At 44.3% G+C, this 26,991-nt stretch overlaps 2 protein-coding genes across 4 annotated transcripts in view; one reads left to right on the top strand and one right to left on the bottom strand.

The window, feature by feature from the left end:
• Positions 1 to 533: 533 nt before the first annotated feature.
• CETN2 (centrin 2) lies at positions 534 to 4,797 on the bottom strand. The gene is made up of 5 exons (XM_047716741.1): positions 4,673 to 4,797; positions 3,583 to 3,741; positions 3,129 to 3,257; positions 1,544 to 1,681; positions 534 to 1,102 (listed from the first exon to the last, which is right to left on the bottom strand). Exons 1-5 carry the CDS (start codon positions 4,769 to 4,771, stop codon positions 1,013 to 1,015), a joined length of 615 nt encoding a protein of 204 aa, XP_047572697.1. The 5' UTR covers positions 4,772 to 4,797; the 3' UTR covers positions 534 to 1,012.
• Positions 4,798 to 4,899: 102 nt separating this feature from the next.
• Positions 4,900 to 26,991, top strand: part of NSDHL (NAD(P) dependent steroid dehydrogenase-like) — a 31,447-nt gene continuing 9,355 nt past the window's right edge. The window contains exons 1-3 of one of the 3 annotated variants that reach the window (XM_047716089.1): positions 4,900 to 5,043; positions 14,998 to 15,103; positions 18,563 to 18,721. In XM_047716089.1, the coding sequence (XP_047572045.1) occupies positions 15,023 to 15,103; positions 18,563 to 18,721 (240 nt within the window). In that variant the 5' untranslated portion in view covers positions 4,900 to 5,043; positions 14,998 to 15,022. Of the gene's footprint in view, positions 5,044 to 7,636; positions 7,652 to 14,997; positions 15,104 to 18,562; positions 18,722 to 26,991 lie in introns of those variants that run through there. The other 2 variants (XM_047716090.1, XM_047716088.1) reach the window with 2 other exon arrangements.

Genomic DNA, 26,991 nt, shown 5'->3' with positions numbered 1-26,991 from the left:
AATAATAATAATAAAAAAATAAAACCTATTCTCTCCCTCTACAGGTTTTCCATTTCCCCTTGACCCTTCTTGTTCCTCGCCCAGCCTGGGGCAGAGACTTTAATTTTATCTGCCAGGGCTTCTCTTATAGGCCATGCCATGCAGGGCCCAGAGGAGGCTGGACAAGGTCACTCAGCCCAACCTAACACTGAGGTCTGAGACACTGACCAGAGGTTGGCTGAATTCAACCTACTGTCATAGTAACTTGCCTTTCCCCAATTTGTCCAAGCACAAATTACCAATAGGACTCTCAGCCTTATACTTTGCACAAACTATTTTTAAGGCAGCATTTAGCTGTAGATAAATGGAAATTCTGCTACTTTTAACCCTGACAAATTCCCAAGGCAAGAAACAATTTAATAGTAAAGGTTGATTTCATTTTCTGTCCATGGGCTGGGAAGGACTTGGGGATCTACCAGGCTGCCTTCAACACAGAGGCTTAGAAGACGAACTCATAGTCAAGGCCAAAGAACTCAGCCCTAGAGAACAAAAGCTTAAAATAAGAAAGGCTTTATTTTTAAGACAAAACAAATAGCACAAACACACATCCAAATGCACGTGAGTAAGTTCACTGGGTTTTATAAAAGAGAAAGCTGCACTCAGCTGTCAGTTATAACTAGAAACATCAAGGAGATGCCCCTTGCTCCTGGTGGCATGGGTACAACATGTGCTTGTCTGGTGGCCTCAGTGTGGAAATGCATGAAGTTTTGAGTGAGCTGATTAAAAGGCAGGAGTGCAGGTGGGCGAAAGCTTTAAGACCCTTTTCACCACCCTAATGTGCTCTTGTTCTGCTCTGAGGAATTGAAGCAATCAGCAGATCACCTTACAAAGAACCTAAATGTCAAAGAACACTTTCAGATACCTAAAAGAGATCCAAGATTGTTACTGAAGTCATACAGGGAGGTGAGTAGGAGAAAATAGTTTATGTTCTCAAAACCCAGGTTTCACACAATACGAAAAGAAGAGACCGATCTCAGTAAAGGCTGGTCTTTTTCATGATGCGCAGGAACTCCTGCTCATTGACTTCTCCATCTCCGTCTCGATCAGCCTCATCGATCATTTCCTGCAGGATAATGAAGAATCAGCTTAGATTAATTCATAAATGTAACTAAATTATGACTGAGCAGTAGGTCTTTATAATGTTACATGAATAGACAGTTGTGGTCCACCCAATGCAAATAATGCACTTTTTCTAACAGCTTGCCTACCAAAAAGTTATCTAAAAATCAAGCAATACTTTGTCACACATATCATCTAGAAGGGAACCTGAAGATCATCCTGACCAAGGGAATTCCTAAAACCTAAAATAGTAAGTAAGAATGTATCTGTGTGCATTTTTCCAGGAGTGGGACCCATAGGTTTGTCACACTATCAAAGGAGAAATTAAGTGGTCAACAGAGGGGTAAGGGAACACTATTTTCCCTTCACATTGGGGCTCACATCAAGAAAATAAAACTCAGGAGCTCTAAGCAGGAATTGAAGTCCAGTCTGATGCCTTACAAACCTGCAACTCCTCATCAGTGAGGTTCTCACCCAACTCCTTGGCCACGCGCTTTAGATTTTTGAAGGATATCTTCCCAGTTTCATCATCATCAAAGAGCTTGAAAGCTTTCAGAATTTCTTCTTTGGTATCTTTCTCAGACTTAACAAGTAAATCAGAAAACACAGGGGCAATTAGTCATGCGGCAGCCCCACTACCACCAAACCCCTTCACATGGTCTTGATGATAGCCTTCATCACAGAAGTCTTAGCTCACCGGAGACTGAACATCATCCCGGGTAGAAGAGCACAAAGTCAGAGACGTTATTATAAAAAAAAGAAATATAAAGGATTGACTTAAAACATTCCTTCTGTACAAACCAAAGAGAAATAGGAGTAGAGGGTAGAGTTAAAGCTAGGGGAAAATACACTACTTAAGCTGGTGTAAGGGATCCTCTTGGCAGGGGTAAGGAGGTGCAGGGAGGAGAGAGAGGGCCATTGAACTTGGCAGGGGTAGGGAGGTGCAGGGAGGAGAGAGAGGGCCATTGAACTTGGCAGGGGTAGGGAGGTGCAGGGAGGAGAGAGAGGGCCATTGAACTTGGCAGGGGTAGGGAGGTGCAGGGGCCATTGAACTTGTTATGGGATTGCAGAGAGTTACTGGGATCCCAAGTACTCTAAGAGGAAGAAAGGAAAATCTCCAAGAACTCAAACTCCAGAAACTTCTGAAAAGTAGCTAAAGATAGAGAGAACCCCTCTAATAAGAGTAATCGGGGAACCCACCTTCAGTGTGGGACGGCTTTACTAGGTAGTTACAGAATGTTAAGCTTCCTGATCTCTTAAATTAGTACATACACAAAAAGTACAGGTAGGATTAGATGTTTTCAAAGCAACGGAATTATCAGAATAGGAACAGTCCTGTGACCTGAGGCACACATGGAGCTACTTTTCCACAGGCCAGTCAAGCAGCTGAGCCACACAAGAGAGGAGCCAGAAAGGCCATGAAGGAGCAATGGCCCACGGGGCGCATAAACACATAGCCTGGGCGGGGCGATGACATGCGGGGGAGTGAAGTGGCTTTTTCGGGTCACGTTGTCTTTCTTGACCCTCTGGATCCTGTAAAATGGTGACATCTGAGGGACTAGACAATGGGTGAAAGTGCTGAACGGCCAATTCCTGGTGCAGGAAAAAACACAGCTGTCGAGGTAACCTGTCCTCAGACTAAAGCTTCGCAGAATAAACGAGAGAGAAAAGAATTTTGACCTTTAAAGTATAGGCATTTCATCTAGTCAGGCAGTGCAATATTGCTGGCATTTACAGCATTTCCTGCTTGTGCTTGTCACAGTGACGTATCAGTTGGAGAAAAATAATCACAAGAGTGACAGCGCTAGTTTATGAGTTTACAGAGGGTAAGCTGACTTTTCCTGTGATTCTGCGGCCTTGAAGAAAGCCAAGTAGAATGTAAGCATCCTGTCAGTCGTAAGTACTATACTTTCTCAGCTGAACCCTCCAGTCTGTATCACGTTTTCTTCACTGAAAACATTTTTATATCCAGATTCAAATGTGTTCACTATTATGCATGGAAAATATGCTAGTTATCCCAGCTAACTTACCATTTTCTGAGTCATCACAGTCAAAAAGTCACTGAAGTTCATTTTTCCCGTCCCTTCTTTATCAATTTCACTTATCATTTTCTTGATCTCTTCTTTCTTGGGTTCAAAGCCCAGCGCCCTCATCGCCACCTACAATGAAAACAGGACCATCTCAATAGACACAGCTAACCCTTGCAGGAGCAAAAATCAGAGCATGGAGAGTATCAAGCCAGCATCTGACACAATCAAGTTGAAATGATTGGGAAATACTACAACATTATGCAGATTGATATCTGTGCTCAATTTCATTTTATAACACTTGAGGTAAATAAAGACCGAAAACAGAGCATAGTACATCGTCCACTGATACTTTTTGCAGGGAGAAGAGGGCAAAAGGGGTAGAACAGTGAAAGGGAAAGAAGATGAAGAAGTAGAGGAAAGGCAAGGCAGCACAGTGGGAATGTAAAGGGCTTGCCTTAAGTTCCTTAACATCTATGGTCCCAGTCCCATCGGCATCAAAGAGGTCAAAAGCTTCCCGGATTTCCTGCTTCTGCTCTTCAGTGAGCTCTGGCTTAGGACTCATCCTTTTTCGCTGGGCAGACGAAGCCATGCTTGCCTTCTTAAAGTTAGAGGCCTTTAGATATTTTACAAACATAGAAGCACAATATTATGTAATACAATCCATATTTTACATAAAATAATTATAAAGTGTTTTAACAATATTTACACCAAGCGATTCCAACGCTTTGCTTAACAGAAAGTGCAATGCTTTACTGGAAAGAACAACGAATCTTTCCATGCACATCTATCCCTCCCTCTTCTTCCCCATTGTTTCTAGAAGCAAGGAGACCCTTTGTTCCTTTGGACATCTTTTATTGAAAATCATCCCCAAAGAGATCCAGCCAAGGAGCTGTGGATAACTGTACAGATAATCAGCTACCCTTGAATTGGGGGATCCTAATTCTGGATATGCCCTTATAACACCCGCTCGCAGTATTCCACTTCCTTCTATGTATTCCGACTTTGTGATTATTCTACATTTCGCCAAATATTACTACGTAGCTAAGGTATATATTCTGCCAATACCGAATAATAAAACTCAATCCACTCGACACATCTGTGCCTCCTTCAAGAAGCTCCAAACGTCTCCCAATTGTCCCTGTACTTATTTAGAATGCACGTTAACAAACATAATAAACCTCCCCCCGGTTCTGTGGGTAAACTTCGGTAGCGCAAGGCGGCCAGCAGGTCAGGGTCTGAAAGGTCTGGGCATGCGGGTAACCCGAGTTTTCTTTGACCAAGGGCGATCACCGAGGGGGCTGGCAGGGGAAGGCCAGGGGAGCCCGAGGGATGGGTGGGCGCAGAGTGGGTGAAGGGGAGGCAGCGGAGAATCACAGGCCCAGGTGGACGGCCAGCGTCTTTACCCTACCCTTCCGGGAAAGAGCTCAGAGGAAGTAAGGTCACTCCAAAGCCGAGAACGGCGCCAGAGAGCTGCCAGGGCCCGATGAGGCCTGGGAAGAGCTCAGCCTCTGGGCGCGGGGCACCAAAGGGCGGCCCCCACTCACCATTGCCGATGGACTCCGCGGGCCGTTGTTACGGCAACCGACGTACACACTGATTCGGCGCTGTTCCCACCGTCCCGCGCGCGGGGCGCCGCTCCCCATTGGTGTAGGGCTGTGGTGGGCGGGTCTAACCGGACAAACGCCAGGCGCGGGGCTCCGGGGCTGCGCGCTCCCAGCAGAGACCTGGCTTCATTGGGCAGGATCATGTTCTGAGCACCGATTGGTTGAGCTGGCACCGAGCTGAGCCAATCCTCTCGGCGGAGGCATCTCGGCAGATCCTCTGCTCATGCGGGCGGGGAGAAAAAGGTGGCCGCCAGGGCTGGAGGTCTTTTGGTGCAAACGGCGAAGGCGCACAGGGGATCACCTACGGACGGGTAAGGATCACGACCTCATCCTTGGAGGCTACCTTTCTAACGGCTGCTGGGCGGAAGAGTAGGGGACTGGGTGGGGCCTCTGGGTCGGGACTTTCTGAATTAGGGACCGAGGGGCCAGAGAAGACCGTGACCTTGCGTGAGACTGTGCTCAAAGGGCAACCGAGACCCAGAGAAGGGAATGGGCGTGTCACAGAGTTTTAGACGACCGAGACTTAGAAACCGAATCCAGCCGAGGCTCTTCCTTTGAGAGTGTCCGTTCTAGAGCACCGCCCCGTCCCCCGAACAGATTTTTTTTTTTTAAAGATTTTATTTATTTATTTGAGAGAGAGACAGTGTGAGAGAGAGCATGAGCTAGGAGAAGGTCAGAGAGAGAGAAGCAGACTCCCCGTGGAGCTGGGAGCCCGATGTGGGACTCGATCCCGGGACTCCAGGATCATGACCTGAGCCGAAGGCAGTCGTCCAACCAACTGAGCCACCCAGGCGTCCCCCCCGAACAGATTTTAAGAGAGGATCACTTCTCTCTCCAGTGCAAAGCCAGCCCAGGAAGATGGGGACTTGGGAACGGACTTTGAAGGTAGCGAAAGAGATATGAGCGACCATGACGGAGAGGTCATCAAAATATACTCTTTTTGACACCTAAACACTCGGCCGAGACAATGTTGTGAGCAAAGTCACACAAGAGTTTTGGAAGTGTGAGGTTTTCTGTTTTTCTTTTTTTAATTTATTTTATTGTGGGTTTTTTTTTTTTTCAGTCATGATAACTGCACTCTTTACTCCCTATCACCTGTGGAACTCATCCCCTCACCTGCTTCCCCTCTGGTGACCATCACTGTTTTCTCTCTAGTTAAGAGCCTTTTGTTGGTATACCTCTCTTTTTAGCCCCCTCCCATGTCCATTAGTTTTGTTCCTTAAATCCCACATATGAGTGAAATCATATGGTATTTGTCTTTCTCTCCTATATTTCATTTAGCATAATATTCTCTGGCTACACCCATGTCATTGGAAATGGCAAAATTTCATTCCTTTTGATGGTTGTGTAATATTCCAGTGTGTACATAGACCATGTCTTCTTTATCCATTCATCAGTTACTGCACACTTGGACTATTTCCATATCGTGGCTATCATAAATAATGCTATAAACATCAGTGTGCATGTATCCCTTTGAATTTTTATTTTTGTTCTTTGGGTAAATACCCAGTAGTGCAGTTATTGGATTATAGGGTAGTTCTAGTTTTAATTTTTCTTTCAACATTTTATTTATTTGACAGACAAGATGAGAAAGGGAACACAAGCAGAGGAGAGAGAGAGGAAGGGAAACAGACTCCCTACTGAACAGGGAGCCCGATGCAGGGCTCGATCCCAGGATTCTCCACTCGTAACCTGAGCCAAAGGAAGACGCCTAACGACTGAGCCACCCAGGCACCCCTGTAGTTTTAATCTTTTGAGGAATGTCCATACGGTTTTCCACAGTGACTGCACCAGCTTGCATTCCCACCACTAGAGCAGGAGTGTTCCCCTTCCTCCACATCCTCACCAACACCCGTTTCATGTGCTGTTGAGTTTAGCCATTCTGGAAGCTGAGGTGAAGCTCACTGTAGTTTTGATTTTTGCATTTCCCTGATGACGGCTGATGTTCAGGATATTTTCATGTGTCGGTTGCACATCTGGATGTCTTCTATACAGAAATATCTGTTCTTGTCTTCAGCCCACATTTTAATTAGATTATTTGGGGATTTTTGGAGGTTGGGTTCTACCAGTTCTTTATATATTTGAATATGAACCCTTTATCACATGTGTCATTTGCAGATATCTTCTCCCATTCAATAGGTTGACTTTTAGTTTTGTTGATTATTTCCTTTGCCAGTCAGAACCTTTTTATTTTGATGTCCCAAGTTTATTTTTGCTTTTATTGCCCTTGCCTCAGGAGACCTACCAGAAAAATGTTGCTGTAGGCAATGTCAGAAAGATTACTGCCTGTGCTGTCTTCAAGGATTTTTAGAGTTTCGGGTCTCACATTTATGTCTTTAATCCAAAGTTCAAGTTTATTGTTGTGCATATTATGAGAAAGTGCTCCAGTTTCATTCTGCTGCGTGTGGCTGTCCAGTTTTCCCAACACCATTTGTTGAAGAGACTATCTTTTTCCCACTGGACATTCTTTCCTGCTTTGTCATAGAGCAATCGACCACATAGTTCTGGGTTTATTTCTGGGTATTCGATTATGTTTTATGGATCTCTGTGGCCTATTTTAATACCATGGTGTACCATACTGTTTTAATTACTACCATTTTGTAATATAACTTAAAATCTGGGATTATGATACCTCCGGTTTTGTTTGTTTGTTTATTTTCAAGATTGTTTTGGCTACTCGAGGTCTTTTGTCGTTCCACACAGATTTTAGAATTGTTCGTTCTAGTTCTGTGAAAAATGCTCTTGGTACTTTGATCGCGATTGCATTAAATGTGTAGACTGCTTTTGGGTGGTATGGACATTTTAATAATATTTGTTTTTCCCACCCATCAGAATGGAATGTCTTTCCATTCTTTGCATCATCTTGAATTTCTTTCATCACTTTCTACAGTTTTCAGAGTACAGATCTTTCTCCTTTTTGCGTAAGTATATTCCTAGATAGCGGATTGTTTTGGTGCAATTGTAAATGGGATTGTTTCATTAATTTCTCTTTCTGTTGCTTCATTATTGGTATGTAGAAATGCAATAGATTTCTGTACATTAATATTATATCCTGTGACATTATTGAATTCATTTATCAGTTCTCATAGTTTTGGGGTGGACTCTTTAGAGTTTTTTATTTTTATTTTATTTTTTTTTAAAGATTTTTTATTTATTTATTTGACAGAGAGAGAGCACAAGCAGGCAGAGAGGCAGGCAGAGAGAGAGGAGGAAGCAGGCTCTCCGCCGAGCAGAGAGCCCGATGCGGGACTCTATCCCAGGACCCTGAGATCATGACCTGAGCCAAAGGCAGCGGCTTAACCCACTGAGCCACCCAGGCGCCCCTAGAGTTTTTTATATATAGAATGTCATCTGCAAACAATGAAAGTTTTACCTCTTCCTTGACAATTTGGATGCCTCTTATTTCTTTCTGTTGTCTAATTGCTGTGGCTAGGACTTCTAGTAGTATGTTGAATAAAGTGACAAGACTGGACATCCTTGTCTTCTTGTTCCTGACCTTAGGAGAAAAGCTATCAGTTTTTCCCCGTTGACTATGATGTTAGCTGTGTGTTTTCCATATAAGTTCCTTAATATATTGAGGCATGTTTCCTCTAGACCTACTTTGTTGAGGGTTTTTTTTTTTTTAATCATGAATGGGTGTTGTACTTTGTCAAATGCTTTTTCTGCATCTATTGAAATAATCATATGGTTTTTATCTTTTCTCTTATTCATGTCATAGATCATGTCGATTGATTTGCAAATATGGAACCACCCTTGCGTCCCAGGAATAAATCCCGCTTGATTGTGGTGTATGATTTCTTTCAATGTATTGTTCAATTTGGTTTGCTAAGGTTTTGTTTAGGATTTGTTGCTTCTTCATTTGTGAGAGATACTAACCTGTTCTCTTTTTCTGTGCTGTCTTTATCTGGTTTTGGCATCAGGGTGACACTGACCTCATAGAATGAATTTGGGAGTTTTCTTTCTCCTTGTATCTTTTGGAATAACTTGAAAAGAGTAGGTAGAATCTACCTATGAAGCTCTCTGGTCTTGGATTTTTGCTTGTTCGGAGTTTTTTAATTGCTGATTGAATTTCGTTGCTGGTAATTGGTCTGTTCCAATTTTCTAATTTTTCCTGCTTCGTTTTGGTAGGTTATATGTTTCTAGGAACTTACCTATTTCTTCTGAGTTGTCCAGTTTGTTGGTATATAGGTTTTGATAATATTCTGTTACAATTTTCTGTATTTCTCTGATGTTGGTTTTCATTTCTCCTCTTTCATTAGTGATTCTGCTTACTTGGGTCCTCTCTGTTTTTGATGAGTCTTGCTGGAAGTTTATTAATTTTGTTGATCTTGTCAAAGAACCAGCTCCTGGTTGCATGCATGCTTGGATAATTACAAGGGGAGTGTGCAAGGGTATGGGCTGAAGCAGGGGAGCTGGAGATCCAGGAGCTGCCATCTGCAGCTAGCCCAATGTAAGAGGGTTCCCAGCCCTTATGTGCTTCCCTTCTGGGCATTGGAGCATTATTTAGGGAGGCAGGGGACAGCATAAGTTTCTCAGGCTGAGAAAGGCATGCAGTATATTAGCATCCATTAAGTGAAAGTGTTTGCTGACCCTTTGCCCTTTTTTCCCGGGACTACTGAGTAAAGTCCACACTCAGCCTGGCATCTGAGCCTCGTGCCCACTTTTGCCTCTGCTAGTCCTTGCACATGGCGTCCCTCCATACCCTGCTTCCCAGTCAGCGTGCGGGGCGGCAGCCTGGCAGAGCAGAGAAAACCGCCACAAGTGCTGCGTTTGCTGTGGAACATCAGCGTGACTCCCGCCAAGTCTGCTGACCTCTCTAGGCCTGGGTTTCTCCTTGCTTTGGGGATCTTAATGGCCTAATATATTTGGATGTGAAAGGACTTGACATCTGGCAGCGTTTTGATCGGCTCTTTCCCTTCCGGGCACGCCCAAAGCCTTAGACTTGGATCAAATCCCTTCTCCACACTCCAGCCAGAGTGATGCTTCGGATCTTAACACTCACCCTGCTTGCAACTTCCTGGAGCTCCCCCATATTCTCTTGGTGTAACCCCTTAACCTGACACACAGCCCCTTCCTATTCTTGACCTTGTTCCCAGTCTTGCTTCACACTCACTGTGACATAACTTGTCACAGTTGCCAGAATATGCTGGTATCTTGTCCTTTCCATCCCTGGCCATGGAATGTCTTTCAGGACACCCAACCCCTATTTGACTCACTCCTCCAGGGCCTTGAGAACTTGGCCTAGTTATCACCGTGGGCCAGCCTCCCTGCTCTGGGTGTACCTTCATCAGATCTCAGAAGCACTTCCACGGTGTTCCGCTGAGTCTGTCTCCCATACTACATCGTGGGCTTCCTGGTGCTGTGTCCTGTGCAGGTCCTGCTTGGCGGTGGCCAGCATTCAGTGAGTGAGCCAGTGCCCAGGTGCTCTTTTCCAGCTTGCAGCTCCCTTTCCCCTTGGGACTTATTTAAAGAACTCACCAAGGAGAGAAGACACTCCAGGTGGAGGGAACAACATAAGACAAAACTTGCAAGCGTGCTGATGGTTTTCTCAGGGGCCACCTCAAATTCAAAGCCAGGGCCTTTCTGTGTCCTAAAAAACAGACAAGCAGGGAGACGAATGACTGACAGAAACAACCAGATACCTCAGATCTATGAAAGGACAAGATTGCACTAATTGAGTCCTTTAAGGAAGAACATTTTGCCTTGATTCCTATTTGCAGTTTTCTTGTGCACACAGGCATTTTCTGTGCACAGACTAGAGTGGTGAACTTGTGGCTCACCACATCTTAGCTTCTAGCACTGACTCCATGGAGGACAGCAGGCAGGGTCCCTCTGAATTGCTCTGTATTTCATCTTTACAAAGAAGCTGATCTCCCATGTTTTCAAAGGAGAAAACACTTGTCTTTCTGTCTGGTTTGAAGTGGACAGGCTGTCCCTTCCTTTTGCCTCCAGAACAGTTGTTGGGACCTTGCCTCAGCAAGAGGGAGGAGATTGGGCTCAGTTGGTCTCTTCCTAGATATTTTTTTTTTAGTTCAAGGCTTTGTCCCAATGTGTATGGCGGGCATACATACTGGTTTTCAATGGGTTCAAAGACATAACTTTGTAAAGGGAGACAGACTTGAGGCTTCTGATATGTGAATCTTAACAATCCATGTTGCTCTTTGGGGTCTTATGTTTCCCAATCAGAGCTGTTCTGAGCCCATTTCAAGAGGACAGTGGGTGGCATCAAGTACATTTTATCACCATCCATGTCCAGAATTCTTCATCTTGTAGAACTGAAACTGTACCTGCCGAACACTTACTCCCCAATTCCCCTTTCCTCCCAGCTCCTGGCACCCACCATTGTACTTTCTATGTGTTTAAATTTAACTCCTATAAATACCTCATATAAGTAGAATCGTATAGTATTTATCCTTTTGTGACTGGCTTATTTCACTTAGCATAATGTCTTCAAAGTTCATCCATGTTGTTGCATATTATAGAATGTCCTTCCTTTTTAAGGCTGAGTAGTATTCCATTGTGTGGTTGGGCCACATTTCCTTTATCTCTTCATCTGTCGAGGAATATTTAGGTTGTTTCCATCTTGGCCATTGTGAATAGTGCTGTAATGAGCAAAGGAGGGCTAATGTTTATCTCTTCGAGATCCTGGTTTCAATTCTTTTGGATATATACCCAGGAGTAGAATTACTGTATCATATGGTAGTTCTATTTTTAATTTTGTGAGGCTCTTTTATAACATTTTCCATAGGAGCTGTACCATTTTGCATTCCATCCAACAGTGTGCAAGGCTTCCAGTTTCTCCACATCCTCACCCACACTTCTCTTTGACTTTTTTTTTAAAGATTTTATTTATTTATTTGACAGACAGAGTTCACAAGCAGGCAGAGAGGCAGGCTGAGAGAGAGATGGAAGGAAGCAGGCTCCCCACTGATCAGAGAGCCTGATGCGGGGCTCGATCCCAGGACCCTGAGATCATGACCTGAGCCGAAGGCAGAGGCTTTAACCCGCTGAGCCACCCAGGCGCCCCATCTCTTTTGACTTTTTGATAACAGCCATCGTGAGTGAACAGGAGTGAAGTGATATCTCATTATGGTTTTGATTTGCATTTCCCTAAAGATTAGTGACACTGAGCATTTTTTCATGTACCTGTTGGCCATTTGTATGTCTTCTTTGGAGAAATGTATATTCAAGTCCTTAGCCCATTTTTTTAAAAACCCTTATTAGATATATGGTTTGTAGATGTTTCCTCCCATTACATAGTTGCCAGAATTTGCTTCCTTTTTAAGGTAGAATAATACTGCATTTTGTTTATCTATTTATCCACTGATGGACCCTTGGGTCACTTCTACCTTTTTTTTAATATATATATATATATATATATATGTATATATATATATATATATATATATATTTTATTTATTTATTTATTTGACAGACAGAGATCCCAAGTAGGCAGAGAGGCAGGCAGAGAGAGAGGAAGAAGCAGGCTGTCCGCGGAGCAGAGAGCCCGATGTGGGGCTCGATCCCAGGACCCTGGGATCAGGACCCAAGCTGAACGCAAAGGCTTTAACCCACTGAGCCACCCAGGTGCCCCCACTTCTACCTTTTGGCTATTGTGAGTAGTGGTGCCAGTGAACAGGGGTGTACAATTATGTGTTCAAATTCATGCTTTCGGTTTTTGGGGCTGTATACCCAGACATGGAATTCCTTGGTCCTATGGTGATTCTATGTTTCATTTTTTGAGGAACCATATGCTGTCTCACATTCCCAACAGCAGTGCACAAGAGTTCCAGTTTCTCCACAGCTTCTCTAACACTTGTCAATTTCTGTTTTCCTGGGTTTTTTTTTTTATAATCACCATCCTAATGGGTGTGAGGTGGTATCATTGTGGTTTTGATTTGCATTTCCGTAATCATTAGTGATATGGAACATCGTCTCATCTGCCCATTGGCCATCTGTAAAGTATATCTTTTTTGAAGAAATGCCTATTTGATCAGAGCTGTTCTTGGTGTTCATTTTAATCTGAGTGTATATCAAATGGGGGTTTAGGTTGGAGGGGATCACCAGTGGGATCTGACTCATTTTCTGAGCTCGTCTTTGGTACCCTCGTCCATAGAGACAACTAAAGTATCACCAACATTCTGAATTGGCTCATAGTGTTTACAGACTTTAAAGTGATTTGTATATAATTTGAGACAAAGTAGATTTGATTTTGTTTTTGCTTCTACAGGGGGTTGGTTTGCTGAGGATTGAGTGAGCACTGTTTCAATGGTATGGATCATGACAGCAAAATGGCTTTCTTTTACCTCCCAGATTTTTCCCTAGAGATCAAGTGGGGAACAGGCTTAAAGGCTTCTTGCTTTTCTAACAGTACAGAGGATTATGGGATCGGCAGCTGTGCTGTTTGGATTTCCGAACTAAAAGAATGCTTGTTTTGATTTCTTGTGGCTGTTGTAACAGACAGCCACAAACCCAGTAGCTTAAAACAGCAGAAATTTCTTCTCTCCCAGTTCTGGAGGCCAGAAGTCTGAAATGAAGGTGTCTACAGAGCCATGCTCCCTCTGAAGGCACCAAGGAAGGGAACTTCCTTGCCTCTTCTGGCTTCTGATGGCTCCAGACGCTCCTTGGCTCACGGCCACGTTACTGCAAAGACCAGCTGCCCTCTTGTTTCCTCACGCTTCTTCAGGTTTCTGGGAAATAGTGGGTATTGTGAGTGCAGCACTGTGGCAACCCACCGGCCCTCAGGGAAGCTCCTGCATTTTAGAGGGGTGTCTGCATGGTAGGGAGCAGAGGGGTTCTGCTGTGCATCTGGAAAGGTCATGAAAAGTGAAGTTTTGAAATACGTTTTCCTGATAACTTCCATTATGATTTCAGAGATATGTTTCCCTAAAATGGTTCCCATGGGACATAGAGGTTCATAGTATCCATTTCAAGGCCATTTCATCCGCCCGCAGAATCCTTTCCTACAGGGATGTGTGTGTGTGTGTGTGTAGCTAGAGGCATGGGATTGGACTGGAGCAGTCATGGCCTTTGAGGCCGCAGCGTCGGCTGCCTGGCAGACGCCTGCTCACCGGTGAGTGTTCTCTCTCACGGCTTTTTGCAGGCGGTTCGATGGTTTTCTTTGTGACAGATTTCACCGTCTCCAGATGGTATCTGGTTCTCTGTTGGAAATCCATGACTTAATCCATTGACCGCTATAAAGAAAACAGGTGTAAGACCGAATACATCTAACCCAGACTGAACACTGCTCTTGGTTTTCACGTCAATATTGTGGGTGAATGGAGAGAGGAGCATATCCTAAGGGCTATCACAAAAGTTTCTCGTAGAAACCACTCTTCCGGGACGCCTGGGTGGCTCAGTTGGTTAAGCGGCTGCCTTCGGCTCAGGTCATGATCCTGGCGTCCTGGGATCGAGTCCCACATCGGGCTCCTTGCTCGGCGGGGAGCCTGCTTCTCCCTCTGCCTCTGCCTGCCACTCTGTCTGCCTGTGCTCACTCTCGCTCTCTCTCTCTGACAAATAAATAAATAAAATCTTTATTTTTAAAAAAAAAAGAAACCACTCTTCCGTTTGGCGGTGTGTGTCTTTGTCAGCCGATAGACGTCACTGTCTCCCGGTTGTGAGGTACTCGGTGCTCACCATGCTGGGGCCACTTCCTGCGGGCTTCTGACGGTCACAGACACTGGGTCCTTCCACACCTTGTCAGGGTGGCTTTCGTTTCACCGAGAAGAAGAGCTCTGTCTCCTGTTACACTCTAGCCCTCCCGGCAGCCCCTGCCCTAGCGTCACGGGGATGAGCACGTCGTCCATTTAGGGGAAACTCAGCAGCAGCAAAGAGACAGGTTGTGTCTAGTTTGTAGCAGGGCTGGCACCAGAACCCGGGACTCCTAAGGTCTGTGCATTTTGCCACTGTACTACCACAGCGTAATGATAAGTACAGACTAACAGGACAATCGGAGCACGTGAGCGCCATGGAAAAAGCTACAATGCCACAGGTGTTCCTTTTGTTGTAAACAATGAATGAAGTCATTTAACTCACTTTTCACTCTGCCTCTAATCCAAGTGTATGGTGAGTTATGGGCCCAGTCACACCCTTGCGTCAGAGGGAAGCCCATCCGGGAGCGGGAAGCAGAGGGCTTCCTTTAACAGCAATAGCAGTGGTTCAGCTCTTCGTGAAAACTCGACGGGAATGGCATCCACAAAAACACGAACACCTAAAAGATGTTTCAGTCTTGTAACATGAATGTCTCTAAATATGTCTTTATGAAGCGAAAACTTCATCACAAGCGTAACCATGTTCGGAGCTGAAATGGACCAAGCATGTGATGAGCCAGTGAGAGACACACAGACACATCGGACAGAAGACATTCCCAATGTAAGTACGACATGAAAACGATCAGCCAAAACCAGGTAAGGGGGAACTCAAGCACACATACACTACCAGCAAACCATTGATACTAGCTGTGGGTCAAAAATTGTATTTGGTACATTTATTTAATCAATCAATGTTGACTTTTAAGATACATATATATTTATTTAAGTTACCAGTTACTTACTGCTGTGTAACAATGTCAGAACGTAGTGGTTTCAACATCCCTTTCTTTGTTTATGATGCTGTGATTTGAGCAAGTGTCAGAAAAGACTTGAAGGAATTGTTAGGCCCCCCTGGAGGTTCTTTGTGTAGATCTGCAGATGTTGGGTTTGACTCTTTGACTCACTTTTAATGAATGCTAACACTTCAGAAATGAAATCACACCAAGGTAAAATGTGTTTGTATCAAATGTTAATAAATTATAGACGCCCAGGAGGTGCCCTGGACCACCAGATCATCCTGGTCTTCATGCGTAGCTCAGAATAAAGCCTCTAAATCGCCTCTGTTAGCTGAAGGTTAATGTAAGAGTCTAGTTGCCAAAGAAATGTAGATTTCAGTGGTTGTATCAATGGCGTTCTTTGTTGCTGGCTGACTTGATAAGAAGTAGAAGTTATAAGTTTGAACTACTAAAATAAAAAGAATACTTTCATCTTACCTTATAATATATGCTATGTAAGACTTCTGAAAAGAGGCCCACTGCTAGCGACGAAGGAAAACAGAACAGGTTAAAGAAACCCAGGGGCCTAAACCATTCTCTTAGCTCAAGATCATAGTGCAATTGAAATCATTCGGTTGGCTTTCTTTTCTATTCTTAAAACTCTTTCTTAAAACTCTTTCCAAGATGTTGAGTTTATAATTTCCCTGAGTAACCCCTTCTTGTGTCTCACTACCTGATTTCAGTTTGGAGTGGTTAGAACACATTCCTTCTTATCCGCTGTGCCCACTTCCTCTGCATCATCATTCGTGGCGGTAAAAAGCAAGTAGTTATCTCACACGATCTCTAACCATGTAGTATTACGGGTATGATTGGAGACATTGCCCCATCTCATACCTGACTTCTCTGAGATAAATGTCAGTTAAGGTCCCATCATTACAAAAGTCTTTCCCCCTCCCCCCCATGCACATGCTCTCTCCTTCTCTCTCAAATAAATAAATAAATCTTTTTTTAAAAAAAGGATTGTCCACATTTAAAATCATGAAATGAAATTACACTGGACATAATAGAAATATTATCTGATTTTTTTTAATTAGACCATCAAACTTTGAAACAACTGTAACTAGAGATGCCAGATAATATAACCAAAATAATCTGAAATCCTTTGGGATACTATCAAAACATGTCTAGTCTGAACACCTTTGGATTCAGGCAAACTTTTAGTAAACCATGAAAAATCAGTTTGGGGAGCAGGGAGGCTTGGAGTTATCTAAAAATACTGCATTTTCCTGTACAGATGACTTGAGGAAAGGAGAAGGGGTAGCCCACATGAGGATCAAATGGAATTGCATATTTAGTTTGCCTGTGTCCTGCAGAAAGTCAAAATTTGAGTCAAAGTGCAAATTATTTACCATGGTATGATGACATGTATATGGGAGTCATCAAAACAAAACCTAGACAGAAATGGGTTCAAGAGGTCATTTGGTGGGGGGGGGGTGGAATGGCAAGGCTGGTTATGTCAGTAGATTATGCAGGCCCAAACCAATGATGCCAAAGCTCCAGAGCCATCTCCAGGTGGCCCAAGGGACTCCACTAAAGATGCCAGCCTGGATGGGACACCAGGTTGAAGGGGTGAATGTGTAGAAGGGACCCTGGCACCTCCTGAGTCTCCTGCATATCGCAATCACATAGGTATTTAAGGAAAAAATAGAGGGGTTGGTTGATTGTTTTCTAATCAGGAGCAGAATTTTTTTTTATTTTTCTTTTAAGATTTTATTTATTTATTTGACAGAGATCACAAGTAGGCAGAGAGGCAGGCAGAGAGAGAGAGAGGGAAGCAGGCTCCCCGCTGAGCAGAGAGCCCGATGCGGGGCTCGATCCCAGAACCCCCAGAACCCTGGGATCATGACCTGAGCCGAAGGCAGAGGCTTTAACCCACTGAGCCACCCAGGCACCCCAGAATTTCTTTTTTTTTTTTTTTAAACATCTTAATTTTATTTTATTTTTTTCATGTTCCAAGATTCATTGTTTATGCACCATACCCAGTGCTCCATGCAATCCGTGCCCTCCCTCATACCCACCACTAGGCTCACCCATCCCCCCAACTCTGTCCCCTCTAAAACCCAGAATTTGTTTCTCAGAGTCCACAGTCTCTCCCCCTCCAATTTCCCCCAACTCCATTCTCCTCTCCATCTCCTAATGTCCTCCATGTTATTCCTTATGCTCCACAAGTAAGTGAGACCATATGATAATTGACTCCCTCTGCTTGACTTACTTCACTCAGCATAATCTCTTCCAGTTCCTTCCATGTTGATGCAAATGTTGGGGATTCATCCTTTCTGATGGCTGAGTAATATTCCATTGTGTATATGGACCACATCTTTAATGTCTTCCGTTTCCACACTCCCAGCTCTGATGATCTTAGGGAGAGAGAATGGGGATTTGTCATCTTCAGGAATCCCAGATATGGTTTCCAAAAGACCCCCAAGGTGTGCCTTCAGAGACACTTGGAGCCAGCTCAATCAGTATGCAGCAGATGCAGTTTTACACTGCCTCCCTGGTGTCAAAGTATTGAAGTGCCCGCATCTGCTGCTCTGTCCTTCCATTATCCCCAGTTAGCAGAATTGGAAAGGGCACAAGTTGCAAAAGCTGAAATGTAAACACCACGGCTCTTCCTGATACCTCAACTTGCTCAGGGCTCAGAGAAGGGAAAACAAAGTCCTGGGCCTGGCTGATTAACACTTTGCCGATCCTCCCTGCAAGGTTCCTCAGGAGATCCTACCAGACAGCAACAGTCTTGGATATACTAAGGCAGGGAGTGGGTAGGAGACAAGCCTGAAGTCACACAGCCCAGCCCTGGACTGGTTAGGGAGGGAAAGGGGCTTTGTCCTGTGAGCATAGAGACCTTGCTTTCTTCTCTGATGGTTTAAGTGGACATTGTCAGTTGAGTGGGTGGTATGTTCTGTTTTGTTTCTGTTTCTTATGCCTTAGAAGTCCCAGGGATCAGTTATTAGGAGCAAGAAGCTATCGCTTTGGGGTTTTTTGTATTGTCCAGTTTTGATCGTTGGTAGTTTCATTTTTTTCGGAGATGCCTCCTGCTCCTTTCGTTAAATGTGTGGCGTGCATGTATGAGATCATCCAGTCCAGCCACATCTATCTTGGTCTCATTTGCTCTCTCTCTTTCCTTCTTAACTGACCCCAGGAGATGAGGGTACCACTGGCAATAGAACACCAGAAGTTCAAACAGCTGGACGCACTTTGTAGCTTCCAGTGCTCACGTACCACCTACCACCCCTTTCTTTCTGCAGGCCACTAAGTGCACAGTTATCGGAGGTTCTGGATTTCTGGGGCAGCACATGGTGGAGCAGTTGCTGGCAAAAGGCTACACTGTCAATGTATTTGATATGCGGCAGGGGTTCGACAATCCCCGGGTGCAGTTCTTCCTAGGAGATCTCTGCAGCCAACAGGTAATGCACCACCCAGCCTTGTCAGGGTTCCACAGGCCCCCAGAAGGAAACTACAGGCTTGCCCGACTCACAGGTCAGCCACATTGTTTAAAAAAAAAAAACAACATGTTTTTGAAAAATTTTGAAGTTACAGGAAAGAACTTAACCCACGTTCGGTCAGTACAACTCTACTCTGCCATGGTACTGGGAAAGCAGCAGAGCTCCGCGCATGAGTGGGTGTGGCCATGGGCCAGGACACCTTCATTTGCAAACAAAGTTGTCCACCAGCTATAGCGTGCCTCCTGCTGTTGCAGAGTATTCCGTTGGCCTTGAGACAGCATGGGTCAGGGCATGGACCCCCATGCAGTTGTAAATCTGTGTACAACTTTTGACTCCCCAAAAGCTTGGGGAGTCCCCAATAATCTACTCTTGGCCAGAAGCCTTGCTGATAACATAAACAGTCAATTAGCACACATTTTGTGTGTTGTGTTATATACTATATTCTTACAATAAAGTAAACTACAGAAACGAAAATGTTATGAAGAAAAACAAAAGGAAGGGAATTGAAACAAAAATTTGAAAAAGAAAACCATAAGGAAGAGAAAATACATTCATGGTACTGTACTGTATTTATGTAAAAACTACATATAAGGGGACCCGTGCAGTTCAGACCCATATTGTTCAAGGGTCCCCTGTAATGCCCAGAAGTGCAATTGCTGGCTTTCAGGAGTTTTTTTCATTGAGATTTGCTTCACATTCTGTAAATTTAACATTTTTAAAATATACAACTCAGTGGTTGTTAGTGTATTCACAGAGTTGTGTAACAATCACTTCTATCTTATTCCAGAACATTTTTGTCAACCAAGAAGAAAATCCCAGGCCCATTAGCAATCGTTCCCCTTTTCCTCTACTACCCTCCCAGCCACTGACAAGCACTCCTCTCCTGTCTCTCTGGAGGTGCCTATCTAAGTGGAGTGATGCGATATCTGTCCTTTTGTGACTGGCTTATTTCACGGAGCATCATGTTTGCAAGCTTTATCTGTGTCATAGGGTATTAACATTTTGAATTTTATTAGATGTTGCCCTATGGCTCAGCAAAGCTGCTATGCCAATTTTCCATTCACACCAGCAGCGTGGTAGGTAGGATCGCCATTATTGTATGTCTTTGCCAACATTTGATGTAGTTAGACTTTCTGGTGTTACCATTCTGAAAGGTGTAGAATGGTACCTAGGTGAGGCTTACAGGCATGTGCCCTCCCTGTTCAGGATGCCAGGCTCTGTGCTCTTTGTTGATGGTCTGTGAGGTTGCCTGTCAGTGACCTTTGTCCATTTGTGTTTGGCTTACCTTGTTTTCCTTATGGCTCTTTAATTCCTTTCGATCTGGAATGCTGTGTCACAGATAGCTTCCCTTCGCCCATCAGTGATCTTTTTTTCTTGGCTTTGGTTTTGTTTTTGGCTTTACTATGTACTTTGTTTTGTTTGGCTTTACTATGGTTTTGTTACTTTGAATTTTAAGATACCGCTTCCCCTCCAGGCTGTTTTCCCTCCCACACTGCCCACGCCTCTGAGCCTGGAGGTGGGGTAGAAGTCTTCCTTGTTTGTCATTGCCACTTCCTCACTGCCCTGAGGTCCCTCTGGCTGTGTGGGGGATGCCGGCAGACTGTACATACCCCAGTGCCCTTCCCTGTGACAGTCCTCCATGGGCACCTGTTCCCTTTCCCAACTTTCCCAGGTGGCTCCTTCTCATTTCTTAGTGATTTTAGTTCCTGGCTGAGGTCAGCCTTGTCATAATTGCTGATGAGCTCAGTATTCACACACATGACCCTGCCAGTACCCTCGCCTCACCTCTCCTTGGCCTCCTCTCATTCACTCCTCTTGGCCTCCAGGCCTGTTGTCGTCCCCCGCCCCAGAGCCTATTGTCACCAGTAAATGTTCCCTCTCCACGATCTCACTTGCAAGCCCTCCATCTGAGCACCACCTACTGTCTTTCTAGTTCAGGCCCTCTAATACCTGCGCTGTACCAGTTCATCGGGCTCCTTGCCACTGCCCTTCACCCCGTTTGTGTCCTCACTGCCTTGAAGTCCACGACTGACTCGCTGTCTTGCATAACACTTAGCCGCCTTGCCTCTTTCTTCTTGTCTCTATGGTCAGTCAGGGCGCTCCAGAGAAACAACCAGTAAGGTGCGTGTGTATGTGGACAGAGAGGAAGTGGCTGGGGGGCGTGGCGATAGAATGAGATTTAATGAAAGAAATTGGCTCGTGTGATTGTGGGGCTGGCAAGACAAATTTGCAGGGCAAGCCAGCAGGCAGGAGACTCGGGCGAGACGTGCTGCTACAGTCCTGAGGCAGAATTTCTTCTTACAGAAACCTCAGGGTTTGCTCTTAAGGCCTTTTGAGTGAGTAGATGAAGCGCACCCAGAGGACGGAGGACACTCTCCGGTCCTTAAAGTCAGCTGATGACAGGTGTCAACCCCAGCTGTGAGATACCTTTGCAACAGTACCTAGACCAGTGTTGGATGGAATAACTTCCTCGGTGTAACCCCAGCCACGTTTAAATCTGATTCTCCTTCCTCCCTGGGAGCCTCTGGGCAGCTGAACAGGGCTGGAGAAGAAAATACAAGGTTTCTGCCTCTTTCTACTGACCACGGCCTTCAGCCAGCCCCACTGGGGATTCTGGTCTTCTTCTCCCGCATCAGCAATGGGTCCTTCTCCACCCAGTCATAGCCAACAACACGCAGACACGTTGCAGAATCGCCCTGATGTGCGCTCCCACTTCTCTCCACCGTCACAGGAGAGCTCAGAGCCATTTGCCGCCTGTGATTATTTCATTCCACTGTCTGTTGCAAGCACTCCCGTGAGGTTGTCACCAGCAACTCCTGTCACGGCCACCAAGGACCTGGAGGCAACCAGATCCAGTGGCCAAGCCTAGGACACCCCACTTGCCCATTTCTCCTCCTGCCATTCTGCCTCATTAGCTCTGTAATATCTGAATGTAGCAGGCTCCAGAGCTCACTGCTTACATCTCTTTCCTTCTCTGAGCACACTCGGTGTCCAAGCGAAGCCCTCCGTCCCCGGCTCACAGACGAAGTACAGTGTCGGAGCTGACAAGCTCCAGCTTGAGATCTGCAGCCTGTAGCTCTGCTGGACTCGTGTCCATCCAGCTGCCTGCTGGACATCTCTGTGTGGATACATAATAGACATTTGTACTTGCCGTGTTCACAGTTCACCGTTCAGCTCCTGGTTCCCTGCTGCGAGTCCCCGCCCCCACTACAGCGAACCTACTAAAGTCCTGTCCGTCTCAGTAAATGGCCCACTCTGTCCTCCCAATTGCTTTGGCCAAAAACATTAGATTTAGGAGCACCTGGGTGGCTTAGTGGGTTAAAGCCTCTGCCTTCAGCTCGGGTCGTGGTCCCAGGGTCCTGGGATCAAGCCCCACATCGGGCTCTCTGCTCAGTGGGGAGCCTGCTTTCTCCTTTCTCTCTGCCTGCCTCTCTGCCTACTTGTGATCTTTGTCAAATAAAGAAATAAAATCTTAAAAAAATAGTAAAAAATAAAACCAGGCTTCTTCAATTAAAAAAAAAAAAAAGAAAACATTAGATTTACCCTTGATTCCTTTCTCTTGTACCCTCCATCCCATTCATCAGCAGATTGTGTCCATTGAACTCTCAGAATAGATCCACAGTCCAGCGACTTCTCACTCCTTCCTTTGTTACCATGCTGGTCCCAGCCACCACCTTGTTAATGCGTGAGTCAAATCGTGATGCCCCTCTGTTCAGAAGCCTCCAGTGGTCCATTTCTGTTTAGCGCAAATGTATAGGCCCTTATCATCACCTTCGAGGCCCTGCATGATCTGCCTCACTCCCTCTCTGGCCTCACCCTGTCCTATACTCATTCAGTGCTTCAGGCACGCTGGCCTCTTTCCTACTCCTCAAACTCACCAACTGTGTTTCTGCCTCAGGACCTTTGTACTCACTGCTCTTTCTGCCAGGAGTGCTCTTTGTGAACCACAGAGCTTGCTCCCTAAATTTATTTAAGTCTCTCCAGATCACCTTTATTCTACCTTAGCTTTCTGTATGACACTTGGTACTACCTGATGTACCCTGTGTCTGCTGGTTTCTCTGCCCACTGCCCCCACAGAAGATAAGCTCCATGAAGGCAGGGATATTGTCTCTTCAGATCACTGCTGTGTCCCCTCAAAGGACATGAGGCTCCATAGCAAACTTCAGCTTCCCTCCAAACTGCTCCTGTGATGGTGTTGCTAGTATTTGTTTACAGATTTGTTGTAAACACAAACTCAAAGCGAGACCCGCTACCATGGTGTGTTGCTCTCAGGCACCTGCAGAGACAAGGAGAGAGTCGCCCTTAACCAGGGCCAGAGTTTGCCAGACCAGCTTGGTAAAGACAGACATGAGCAAGGCCGAGACTGCAATGATGGATCATGAAGTCCAAACTCAGGAGGCCATGAAGAGGGTGAAGGACATTCAGAAATGGGTGTGAAAGTTACCGCTTGGGTTTTCTGCCATATTCTTGAGTTCATTCATCAGTACTTCTTATTCCCCATTTCTTTCTCCCAGGTTCCTTCCTCTTCTTCCTGAAGCATTTCCTTTAGCATCTCTCACTGAATATCTGGGCACTGAGCTGAGTCCTCGTGTGCCTGAGAATGTCTTTATTTCACCCTCTCATAAATGCTGATTTGCTGGGAGGGGGCGGAATTTTAGGTTCATAATTATTCCTCCCGGTGCTCAATCTGATCATCATTCCTTTGAGGGTCAGCTGGGTTTTCTCTCATGCCTTTTAGGATTTTCTTTTTTATCCCATGTGTTTTATAGAGAATATGTCTAGGTCTATGTTTTAGTTTTATATTTAAAACCTACTCAACAGCTAGTGGGCCTTAAAAATCTGAGGACTCATGCCTTTCCTCATTTCTGGAAAATTCTTCAAATATTGACTATACCTCCATTCTCTCTTTTGTTTCTTTCTGGAAGCCTTACCGGACATACAGTAGAGTCTTCATTATAATCTACATGTCTGTTAGTTTCTCCCTCATATGTTCTTTTACTTTCTGTCTTTGTAATATTTTATAGGTTTCCTGTTTCGTGTCCACTCATGGAGAGTCTTGCTTCACCTGTATCCCCACCCCACCCTCAGATTATTTTGAAGCCAATCCTAGGCACCATTATCACTTTTTCTATAAATATTTCAGTATTTGTCTCTAAAAGATAGGATCCTTTTTAAAGATTTACTTATTAATTTGAGGAGGAAAGAGCATGAGTGGGGGAGAGGCAAGAGGGAGAGGGAGAGAATCTCAGGCAGACTCCACACTGAGCATGGAGCCCAGGGAGCTTGATCTTCCGACGCCAAGATGAGACCTGAGCCAAAACCAAGAGTCTGACGCTTAACTAACTGTACCCAGGTGCCCCCCCGCTTTTTGCAAGACTTAAAGGAGCCGGGTTTTTTTGCATTTTTAAAATATTTATTTATTCATGAGAGACGGGGGTGCAGAGGGAGAAGCAGATTCCCCATGGAACAGGGACCCCGATGCGAGACTCGATCCCAGGACCCCCGGATCATGACCTGAGCTGAAGGCAGTCACTTAACCGACTAAGCCACCCAAGTGCTCCTTAAAGGAGCCTTTTTAAAAACACAATTCCATGACTGCACGTGAAACACTCTGACAATTCCTTTATCTCCAACCTGTGTTCAAATATCCCTGAATGTCTAATAAGAATTTTTATGTAGATTTTTTTTCCAAATAAGGAGCCAAGAAGGTGAAGACATTGAAGTTGATTGACCTAGTTAAGTCTCTCCTATATGTTCCCCTTCCCATTTTGTTTGTCGAATAACCGATGTTTAGTTAAAACTGTGCTTATTGTCCCACAACATTTCTCAGGGACTAGATTTTACAGATTGCATCCCCATGGTTTTGTTTGCTATGTCCCTCTGTCCTCTGGTGTTCCCTCCAAACTGGAAGACCTAGGACTGCACTGTCTAGTAAAGCAGACTTAGAATAGAAAAAGGGAATATAGATAACTCATAAATGCTTTTTCTATCGATTACATGTTGAAGTGATAATATTTTTATCACATAAGATAAGATAATCTTATCTTAAAATATGTTATAATTATTTTCATCTGTTTCTTTTTACTTTTTTGATGTGGGTCCTACTAAATTTAAAGTCGCAGCTGTGCCTTGTATTACTATACTTCTAGTGGACTAAAAGCTGGATATGACTTTGGTTCCATTTTTTCTTCTGGGGCACCAGTAGCAATCAGCGTTATCTAATGCTCAGATTTTCATTGCTAGACACAATTGCCCATAGAAGAAAACAGGGCTCCCATTCAGGACTCTGAGCGGGGGTGGTCCAAGTGAGTCTGAAACGCTTTCTAAGGACAGAATTAGGAAGTGCTCATGGGCACCTGGGTGGCTCAGTCCATTAAGTGTCCGACTCTTGATCTCAGCTCAGGTCTTGATCTCAGGGCTGTGATTTCAAGCCCTACATTGACTTCCATTCTGAACATGGAGCCTACTTTTTTAAAAACGTGTTCAAAAACTAATGGGAACATACCAAAAGAATGCAAGAACCAACTTCAAGAACCCCTACTGGCCAAATTTGGGACGTTTTAAGCCTCACAAAAGACAATAGTAGTGGATTGTAATGCAATGAATAAAATAAGAATCCATGTGTCCATGGAAATGCTAAAAAGAAAACTTATATAGAGGAAGGGGAACATCTACATTACAGAGGAATGTCAACTAATAAAAGTAAAAAGTAGGATTTTACCATTTTGCAACCAGTATGTTAATAATTGTTCCAGGCAAGAATCATCACTGAATGTTCCAGATTCAAAGAAACAGAAGAGATAGGAGGACTAAATGTAATATGATCTGTGACTGGATCCTGGATCAAAATATAAAAATGCCTTTAAAGGACATTATTGGGACAATGGGGGAAATTTGTATATAGACTGATTATTGGAAAAGAGTGTCCTATCCTGTAACCTTTCTTGTATGTGATCATTATTTAGCAGTATTTAGGAAAATGTCTTTGTTGTTAGAAGATACGTAGTGAAGAGCTTAGAGGCAAAGTGGCACATTGCCTGCAGCTCACTCTCTAATGGTTTCAAAAAAAAATCATATGTCCATTATCTACACAAAGACAATTATGGAAAAATATTGATAATCATTGAATCTAGGCACATAATTCATGATTGTCTTTCTTTTAGTAATGTTAATCTATTGATGGTCATTCTTAGATTTTTTTTTAAAAGATTTTATTATTTATTTGACAGAGAGAGAGATCGCAAGTAGGCAGAGAGGCAGGCAGAGAGAGGGGGGGGAAGCAGACTCCCCACCAAGCAGAGAGCCAGATGTGGGGCTCGATCCCAGGACCCTAGGATCATGACCTGAGCTGAAGGCAGAGGATTTAACCCACTGAGCCACCCAGGCGCCCCGATGGTCATTCTTAGATCTTATTACCGAATGAACGTTTCAGAAAATGGTGACATGCTATCTTTCTTTATTGATTCAGTTCTTTGCTTGGCCTTACCTTTACTCATTAGTTTATAGAACGAATTCTTATTCTTACTGGTGATCAAATTGTCCCTTCTTGGAACAGTGAGAGCCTCTTCAGGTTAACTCTTGAGTTCGACAGGACCCCAGCAGTCTTGGCTAGCTTCCTTACTTTGTGATTTGACAAGGTGTTCCTGGCTTTTTTTGTCTATTTCCTGACCCAGATCTGCAATCAGCCATTGCTCCCAGGAGTTTGGGTTCCTTTTAGCAGTAAATCAAATGGACGTGTTTTCATTCCCTTTCAGCTTGCTGTTCTATATCTATTTTCACAGAAAGGGATACTCCTTGTATTGGCTATTTGCACTGCCTTTCATGGTATGGAACTTTTTCATGTGATTCATAGTTTGTATCTATTTTCCCAAGACTTACCCCCAGGTGTCCTGTATTGTCACACTCCCCCACCCCCATGGTGCACAGAGGTACAGATATTACCTTATTCTGGATCCCACAGGTTTCTAAAGCCCTAACACAGTTTTTATTGGGGACCAGTCAATGGAGAGAGGCAATTGAAGGGACAACATGGTTTCCATCCTAGGTACTTTGTTTGACTCTTTTACAATGAGATGTATTTTCATGTTAATTACAATGAGATGTATTTTCATGTTAATTACAGAATTATAAAAGGGCAAGACACCTACATGCCACAGATTGGACAGTGGGAATGTGAGGAGGCTGTTTACTTGTCTAAAGCGGGAGTGATTTTTTTTTTTGTCTTTGTTTGC

Source organism: Lutra lutra, chromosome X (genome assembly GCF_902655055.1).
Source record: "Lutra lutra chromosome X, mLutLut1.2, whole genome shotgun sequence".
NCBI lineage: Eukaryota > Metazoa > Chordata > Mammalia > Carnivora > Mustelidae > Lutra > Lutra lutra.
This window is presented reverse-complemented; position numbering and strand designations above follow the sequence as displayed.